The 9,868-nt window shown below is 43.9% G+C and overlaps 1 protein-coding gene across 1 annotated transcript in view; it reads right to left on the minus strand.

Annotated features, from left to right (window-relative positions):
* Positions 1-9,255, minus strand: part of EFNB3 (ephrin B3) — a 42,939-nt gene extending 33,684 nt beyond the window's left edge. The window contains exon 1 of the mRNA XM_084808700.1: positions 9,137-9,255. Coding sequence (XP_084664826.1) covers positions 9,137-9,255 — 119 coding nt within the window. The remainder of the gene's footprint in view (positions 1-9,136) is intronic.
* Positions 9,256-9,868: the final 613 nt, after the last annotated feature.

Here is a 9,868-nt window from a genome sequence, read left to right on the forward strand (position 1 = left end):
TCAGACACAATGAAAATTAGGGTTGTCAACCAATTCAAGTGTTTCCAAAAAAATCAATTCATTATCTAGTTTTCAATTGATTAAGAAAGAGACTAACTGCCAGCAAATTTTAACATGTGATTAAAATGTTAGTCGATTAATCACACCGGTTCATTGAGCAGAGCTGCTGCAAATATCTGAGAATCTGTGTAACTGTGCTGTACAGGTTTCAGAACAACATTTTTTTCCAGGTTGTGTTGAGAGCCTAACAGTCAATCCCATGTAATATTTTGCAATGGTATGTGAAAAGGAGGACCATCTGTCACTAAATGTTGCAATAGTAATAACCAATGTGGAAATATTAATTTTTAGAGACACATTTCCTGACACCTGCAACAAATGCAACCTTCAGAAAGGCACTCCAAGGCCTGCAAATATATATATATATTTCATTTATTTTTTGCTGCATAAACATCTACTCATCAGGCCAAAGAGACATTTGAAGGATTCAGTGTTGATGTCGAAATTTGGAAGATTTATTTATTTATTTAAAAACAGGAGGCACAAACCGGTTTTGCTCGATTGCTCCAGAGGGAAAAAACACACCACTTTAATGTTCAAATATCTCATTTATCCCAATGGCCTGAGGGACTGAAGGTATGTGTGTGGCGGGGAGGATGGGAGGGGGGGGGTGGCAGGAAGAGAGAGGGAGTAGAGATGAATATATAAGAGTACATAAAAACTGGAATCACTTTGCTTTTTTTCTTGGAGGATCACAATCAAGGCTTAAATAGGCGAGGGGGGCCCAGAAGCCTCCTTAATTCTCTCCTCCCCAATTCTGCCAAACCGTGCCACACAGGCTTCTAAAAACAGTACTAAGGGAGCCATGGGCTGTCTCCCCCCTGCCCCCAACTCAAGTAGTGACTGAACTTTCTGAGGGAGAAAAGCAGGCCTTAAGCTTCCCATCCATTTGCCTTGGAAAACACTGACCCAGTTTGCATGCAAGGACAGCACATCGGTCGTTTAAAGCATGAGATGCTGGGGCTGCGCAGGAGCTCAGGCTGTCTCCTCGTTGCTCACCGTTTCCACTCTGCATACGCTTTCATCAACAACCCAGGAATGCCCCATTCGTGGGTTGTTTGATGGAATGTGCGAACTGGGAACTTTGAGTTGCTGCCGAACAAATGACCCAGAGTTTTAGCCCAACAACTAACCATGAGTTCAACCACTGGATTGTTCCTCAGCAACCCAGAGTTCCAGGTTCACACATCACATCAGACAACCCAGGAATGGAGTGTTACTGGGCTGCTGATGAAAGCAGATGTGAAGCGGCAAGCGGGCAGGAGGCAGCGTGAGCTCCTGTGCAGCTCCGACAACCCATTGTTTAAACAACCCATGAATTGGCTGAACTGGGTCAATGTGTGGAAATAGGTTGTGGTTGCTAAGCAGGGAGGGAAAGGCACTTGACACAAGCTCGGAGGGACTCTTTACCATCACTTCACAGACATTCTGGGTATCAGCCATGGGTGCAGTAACCTCAGATCTAGGGTCTGGATAACAGAAGAATCAGCACTGCATGTACAAGAAAGGAGAAGCTAAAGAGAAAGACACACAATCATATTCTTAAGTCCTACCTAGGGATAATGGAAAAACCTGCAATGGATTCAATTGAGTTTGGATTTCTATGACTCTGACCATAGATTCCACAACGGACAAGCTTTTTCCCATGTCACACAGAATTGCAGACTGTTTTTTTACTGGGGGGAGGGATTTGCAAAAATGCACACTTGCACAAGTGTGCATTAATACAAGTGTGCACTAGAGCTAATGCGCACTTTCAGTAGTGCACGCTTGCACAAGTGGAATGATATTCTCATGCATCCATGGAAAAAATCCAATTCCATCAATGAGCAGATGACAGAAGGAAAGACACCTGACAATCCACGAAACATGGACGGAACAGATTTAACAAAATCCATACATCCCTAGCTCTGCCCATCATCCAGAGAAGCCAGGAACATAGGGAGCTGGTTTATTCCCAGGCCAGTGTATTTGTCTATCTAGCCTAGTACGTCTGTTCTAACTGGGAGCAGCTTTCCAGGGTCCTGGGCAAAGACGAGTTCTCCCCATCATCTGCTACCCAACCCCTTTTTGCTGGAGATGCCAGGGCCTGAAACTGGGACCTTGTACGCAAAGAAGCCGCATGCAGTGCTGGGGCTCCACCATCGAGCTATGGCCCTTCTCCAAAATAAAGCTCAATACACTGATAGCTAATTGGAAACTAGTAAGGGGAAAGGGGGGATGGAATCGAACAAACCTGAATCTGTAATTCTGAATACAAAGAGCAAGACGCACCGCCCTCCATTTCAACACACTGTGCATGTTGTAGGGAGTGAACAACCCTCATGGATATGATACAGAAAATGTGGAGGAAACCCACTCCCCCCTTCTCTCTCTCTCTCTCTCTCTCTCTCAAAAAAGAGAGTGCTTTTACAAAACAGAGGGAAACAATATGGCTAGCATTTAACGTGATCTCAAAACAATGGTTTTCAATGGCTTCTGAAGGAAGATCACAGTACTAAACAATTATAGGTCTATGAAATAATGCAAAGGTCACCCAACCTGACCTCCCCACACACGCTGGGGCAGGATCTATCATGCCCAAACCATCTGAGATTAGTTGGCAGAACAGAAGAATATAAGGCCACCATCAGGACAAATTGCAGTTTGCCAGAAACAGCGCAGAGGAAAGATGAAGGACTTTCACCAAGGCCCGAGAGGTTCCCATCAGGCGGAGAGTCAAGCAAGATCGAATTGGCTAGCCTTACATTTGCAAAAGACAAAAACCTGGCCGTACCCATCTAAAGAACAGATGCTATTCTTACTCCAGGAACCCATGATGTGGGATTCATACAGATCAGAAATGGCGCATTTCAACAAAGGGGTGGTGGTGTTTTGGGTGGCGAAGAAAAAAAATCTACATGCTGAATTGTCCGACACACATAAAGACAAACACCTTAAGCAAGTTGACATCCATTTGCCAAGGAATCACAGGCAACTCCCCAAGTGTCAAGAGGAAGAAGATGCTTTGCAAGGAGCCCAACTGCTGCTGCGCCGGGCTTGACTTCTGATTTGCAGCTTTGTCAACTGCCAACCCCAGACAGGTAAGAAGATCACCTTGACTGGATCCGCTTCAGCAAGGGTAAGCAGGAGAAAGCTTGCTAGTTACCCGGAACTCTGCATCCAATGGAACGGAAAAGGCCGCATAACATGGAGTTCTCCACATAGCTTGCAAATAGCTGGCCCAGCCCAATAACGGATGTTGCTACAGATGCTTTATGATCGTCTTCACTTCAGTAGCAGTAGATGCAGGCTGTAGTTATTTCCAGTGGGGGAAACTGAGGCAGAGTGAGGAAAAGAACATGCTCAACTTGCTCAAGGCCACACGCAGAGAAGGATCCCACAGCAGGTGATGCTGCTTGAAGTGAGAGCCCCCCTAGCCGTCCTGGGGACCATGCTGGCTCAAAAGAGCATCTGTTTTCTGTTTCTGAGGAAAACGTTTACACTGGCATGTCCCTCAGCTGCAACCTCGAGTGGCAACTTGCATCCATGGTGCTTCCACACAGCCTTAAACACAAAAGGCTTCTCAGTGGAGACTGTTCACATGGTCATATGGATAAGTGAATGTTCCCAACGCAGCCCTTATCCTCTGAGAACCAAAGGGACAACCATCTTAGAAGAGTTCTCTATAATGCCAAACCTTGAATCCTCCCCAGTCCTCTGGAATCTTTTCACTTACCACCTAGGCCTGCTAATAGTCAAACTGCGGCCACCATCTTTTACCAAACCAGTCTGGCTGTTATCTATCTGTATACCACCAATGTAAGCCACAGATTTTAGTAGGCAGCCACTGACTCTGGGGAACTCAGCGAAGGAGGCTAGAGATCTCTACAGCAGCCTTCCCCAACCCAGTGCTCTCTCAGCACCTCCACCGAACTGCAGTTCCCAAAATCCTTTGGGGGAAGACCCGTAGCGTAGACTTGCCCTCTTCTCCAACTGTGCTACAGCAGAGGATGCTCAGAGAACTGGGTACAAAAGAGAAGGGCCAACTGTAGTGCAAAAGGACTTCCGTTGCTGCAGAAGGGAGGGAGCAAACAGGATGAGTGCCCCCAGTGGCTTCTCAGTGTGTGGCTGTGTGCGCCCTTCTGGGGTGCAGACTGAAGTTGACTTAGTTGTTGTGAACTGCCCAGACAGCTTCGGCTATTGGGCAGTATAGAAATGAAATGAATGAATGAATAAATAAAAATAACTTTTTTTAATTTAACAACTCAACCCACATGTGGCCATTTTCAGGGTTGTATGCCCTAAACTCAGTGTGCCCCTTTAACACAGGAAACGGTCTTATTCCAGGATGAGATAACTTGTCTGGCTAGCCCAGGAATGCCTCCTCTGGCAGGCAGAGACTCCAGGAGAGAGAGACCTTCTGTATCAGCTGCTACCTGACCATTTAACTGCAGAAATTTAACGATTTTCTGTATGCAACACATGCACGACCACTGAGCTACAGCTCTCTACAGCAATAAGGGCTAGAATCTTGCTTTCAAAAGAACCTAAAAACGAAAGAAATCTCCGGCTCTCAGGAACCCAGACTCAGGAACCCAGGCTCTGCACCACAGCCCTGGCAATCTTGTGGTGGCAAGTTAAACGTGGGTTGGATTGCCAGTTGTGGTCGTGGCAAAGTGATCAAGCTATCACCTCAACACCAGAACAACATTGTTCAACATCTGCTAAATCCACATAGTCTTCAGCTGTGGGAACCGGTGCTACACCACCACTTTGCTTATCTCCACCAGCTTGGATATTCACAGTTGGCGCAGCTAAAAAGGGCTTGTTTTTCTTTTACTGCTCACATAATTCAGGCTTCTGAGGGGTGGATTTTGATCTATGTTAACTTCAGAGTACAGAACTAGGGGGTGCAAGTTAAGGGTTGAAAGGTTGAATCTTCAGTGAAGGGGGAAGGAGATGCTGAACATCTTTCAGAGTGGTGGTAGAACGCACTTTGTCTGTAGGGAAAAAGCACGCGCGCCATATGACGGTGGTCATGTGCAATCAGAGTAAACCTCTATTTTCCTGGATATTCACATGATGTTAAGAAGCTAGCCATGACTTCCTAGACCAGAGGATGAACATCAAAGATACATGTAAGCAGCCTTCCTGGCTGGGGATTATAGGAATTGTAGTCCAATACCTCTGGAGGGCCCCAGGTTGAGGAAGGCTGATGTAGAGAAACATACGTGTGCAAAACTGTCATGCATGGTGATCCACATATGGGTTTCATGCTTTTAAAAGCATGCAATATCTATGCAGCCCCCCCCCCCCCCCCCGCAGCCTAGAGATCAATCTCAATGTAGGGTGCGGCAGAAAAGTGGCCAGGTTGGGAACAGATATGGAAGTACTCCAATTTGGATCCTTGCTCTTCCCCCAGACAAGTCACCCTGTCTCTCAAGGTAATATACCTTGCCAGTTGATTGCGAGGACAAAAATGTAAAGCATGCTCTTTGCTGAAATACAAGCAAAGTTATCAGGAATAGATTAGCAATCTATTACACAGAAGAAGAAAAAGATTGCACCCAACTCACTCATCCTTAAACACATACATGATTTTTGCCACATTGTCACCTTTGCTGATTTCCCCCCCCTCCACCATCTTGGGTGTGCCAGACCTGAGGATGAAAGAGGTGCAACCTTTTTTCCTGAAGGATGCTTTACTTTTTTTGATACAGTGGTCAACCATTTCATTGACTAATTCATTTATCACATCTAAATGCATTTGCAAATTACCAAACTAGGAACAGACTCAGATGTCAAAGAAAGTGTGAGGTAACTTACAGTTTAATCATCAAAAGCTACCATTGGAAGGAAAGGTTGTCTTTAGAGTGGTTTTATTACCTGCTTACAATAACATGCAGAAATAAACATAGTCTTGGAAATCAACATGTGCTTTTAAACATCGAGGGCTACCAATTAATCAACTAAAGAGCTTTTCAAGTTGATTAATCTATTGGAACCCTTCTTCTTGGGGGGAGTGGAAAAAACCTAAACAGGCACACACAAAAATACTCCAATTCACACCAAACTAACACACCAGAAGCAGCAGCAGTGATCTCACACTACCAGATGCCACAAAAAGATGAGCACAACTTGAGTCAAACTCTATAAGTTGTCTCATTCCAGTCCACCCTTTCTTCAGAGGGACACTATGATGAGTTAAGAGTGGCGGGGGGAGAGAAGTGAAACTATAACAGCATGGATGAGAAATGAAGATACATGGATCACACGCCCTGTAGTTCAAACCTCCTATCCTTTGCTGAGTTGGGCAGAACTATTTAGAAGCAGTTGCTCCATGTGGGTTCTCTGGAAATAACTTTTCCAAGAAGCAACCTTCACTTGCTTGACTTTAAACAACCCACGGGTGGTTCAACGGGGCAATACTTCTAAGGGTGTGCCGCAGCTCCTCAATTTTTCAAGGGGCAGGGCGGGTAAAAGGCTTTCCATTCTGCCTCCCTAAATTTAGACAAATCTGAAGAACTGAATCTTCCTGCACCCCCCCAACCTATCCTTTTCTGACAGATCTCACTCCAAATCTATAGATAAAATCAAACACTCTCTCCACACTCCAAGATCTTCAAGGTTGCAAACAATGAGAGATCCCAACACAAGAAAAACACCTCTGCTGGAATGGAACCAGACAGAAATTTAAATATTCAAGAAAGCAGCATCTATATACGGTGGTAGATGGGGGACACAATCCACTGAGAAGTTCTCCCATTCATTTCAGTGGGGGCTTGTACGGGCGATGTGTGAGATGTTGTGCTTGCGCATCTGCTATTCATTTCAATGGGACTTCATTCCAGATAATTTCCCAGATTGTGCTCCCAAATCAAAAAGAAACTAGAGGGGAGACAACTCAGCAATCAGTGCCTGTTCCATCCAGATTGTGCCTGTTCCATCCAGGTTCTCACTTTCATTTTATTTTTTAAATGTTTCAAAGAGAGAACCTTCCCCCTTGACTGTTTTAATCTCTGTTGTTCTTACAGTTTAATGATCAAACGTGTATATCCATCAAAAAGTGAGGGGGGGATGTGGTGTTGAAAATATAATTTCCCTTCGCCTCTTTGGAGGAGATTGCTAAGGTAAGGGAAGGAAAGAGAAAAACACACATACACACGCACACACCATGATTTAGGCAAACAGGCCTATTAAGTGCTAATATATATTTCTGTTGCTAGGAAGCGTTTCCTCGCATGGCGACAGAGCGCAAATTGTACCACTTATGAATCATAGGATGTTTTTTTAATGTGTGAGAGAGATTTTCTGACAAACAACCACCATTCCCTCCACTTCCCCCTCCCCTCAAAACCCTTCAACTCCCCCCACCCCGTCACAACACTTTTTGAAAACTGATGTAATCTCGAATCGCAGCTCCTATATAAATTATTCCAATTCAGCCTCCTCCTCCACCACCACCCTTTAAAAAATGTGTAAGGAGGACTTGGATTTCAGAAGTTATTGGGGGCTTAACCACAATTGTTAACAGATGGGAGTCAGTTCTGGACTCAAGCAGAGGTTTGTGTGCATAAGTGTGTGAGACATAAATACAGAAAGCTAAAGGTGTGTGTGTGTGTGTGTGCACGCGCGTGCGTGTATTCATCCCATCACAATAACACCTTTTCAAGTGTTTCCCTTAACCTCAAGGGAAAACTAGCAGGCATTGAAACTCCAGTTAAAGAAAAGGAGAAGCAAAAAAAAAAAAAAGTTCTTCATTTGACCTATTAAAGCTCTGATCTGGAAAAATTGCATGTGTGTGTTGTGCTTGCACAGACATACATACATTTAAAGAAAAGAACAGCCAAGAAGTTACTATCCTGCTCTTAATGTAGCTACCGTCATTTTTATGGGGCTTGCAAAGGAGAATGTCCCAATGGAATATGCCCAAAAGGATTTATTAATTTTTAAATTTTAAACCACACATACAAAAGAGAGAGGAAAGTGAGTGTGAGTACAAAAAGACACACAAGCCACAGATTGTTGCAGAATACAATCTACACAGACCCACCCAAATCACAAAGTGGAAGTTACAAGGCATCAGAATGGTCACATCTCTACATACATCCCATCCTTTTTAACATGCATTAAAATCAAGTCTATGTGTGCAACTCTTTCATAGCAACTGCTCTGAAAAAGGCCATGATAGCAACACACAAACTCATAATTCCACTTCCCTGACCAAGATTTTTAAGTGTTCAACACACACACACACTCACACACACCGTGTAAATCCTCTCTCCTGATTGCTTACATTCCATGTTTAATTGGGAGTTCCACTAAAATCAACTTTCAAGTAAATGTGTTTAGCATCAGGGTATTAGACAGACACACACTTGACAACGAACTTTAAGATACTGTCAAAGTAATATTTCACATTCACACACTTCAAATGCGTTACCTCTTTTCCTGTAGAACCATGCATAACCACACCGACTAGCTGGAGACAGTCATCAAGTAAACTCTTTGCAGGCGGGGGAGGGGAGAAATCACACTTTAAAAAAAAGACACTGGGACCAAAACTATTTCATTCTGGATTTTTTTAAAAGTAGTTCTTGGATATAAACCCAAGAATGTAATATTCTCATCGAGTTTTGCTCTTGTCCCCCGCCCTCCAAATCCAAGTACAGGAGGAGGAAATGGAGAGTCCAAAAGTTTGCAAAAAGGAAATGTATTAAAATTTTAGCAGTTGGTGTGAAACTAGACTTCTCCCTGGCTGTTTCCTCCTGGTCTGTTTCACTTAAAACTGACCACTACCAAAATGTTGGCATTTCAAATAAGTGCTATTTCTACCCTTGCTCCAGTGTTTGCTTCAAGGATTTACAACTAGAGAATCCAAACAAGATTTAAAAAACAAACATATAGGTTCTTCTGCACCAAATTTCTTCCCGACCCCTCTGCTCCCCCCCCTTTTTTTTTTACAAAGACAACCAGCTAGGAAAACTTGCATATTGCACACCCATGGTAACCCAACACACGGTATACTTTTTTGGACCCAAAGTGTGTGCCGACAGCAAAATGCCCACCAGCACACTCTCTCCAACATACTTACTTTTTGTTTGAGGTGTTCCAGTATATGGGTTCTAAGCTGAGTCCTTCTATAAACCAGAGTTCCAGCAAAGAGAACAGGAGACCTGTATAAAATCCAACCCAGGAGATCCCCAGAGCCATAACTGCAAGAGAGAAACAACTCCTTCAAAAAAAAAAAAAAGGGGGGGGGAAGCACCAACTCCCCTTCAGTCTTTTCCTCTCTTTTTTTTCTTCCTTTCTTTCGCTCTTTGTTTTCCTTCTTTGACAATCACACACACACAAATTCCAAGAGGCAGTAACTAATATGCTCCTTTGGAGACAGAGGAAAAATGGAGAGACACATACAAAATATACATATATATATATATATATATATATGAATGTATCTAATTCCTTTGGTCAGTAAAGTTTTATAAATCCTCGGGTTTGCACAAGCTTTTCGGCAGATCCGGAAAGTTTGAGGCGCTTACAGAGATCCAGAGGAGAAGATGGAGACAATCTTGGGAGAAAGGGCTGCATCTTTTTTGTTGTTTTGCTTGAAAAAAAAGGGGGGAAAGAGGGGGGGAAAGACACCAAGAAAATACAGGCATGCAAGGGAGAAATTGCACCCACTTAGCCCCCTGAATGTGTAGGTCCCTCTGTTCTGTGATCCTTAGGGGGGTGCTGAAGGGAGGTGGGGAAAAGTGTGTAAGACAGAAGAAAGGGGGGTAGAGGAAGAATTCATTTGCAGCCACTAACCCCCCCCCCCTCTTTC

The sequence above is a fragment of the Heloderma suspectum genome, chromosome 6 (genome assembly GCF_057233095.1).
Source record: "Heloderma suspectum isolate Gila_16-S chromosome 6, 16-S_ref, whole genome shotgun sequence".
Classification (NCBI taxonomy): Eukaryota; Metazoa; Chordata; class Lepidosauria; order Squamata; family Helodermatidae; genus Heloderma; species Heloderma suspectum.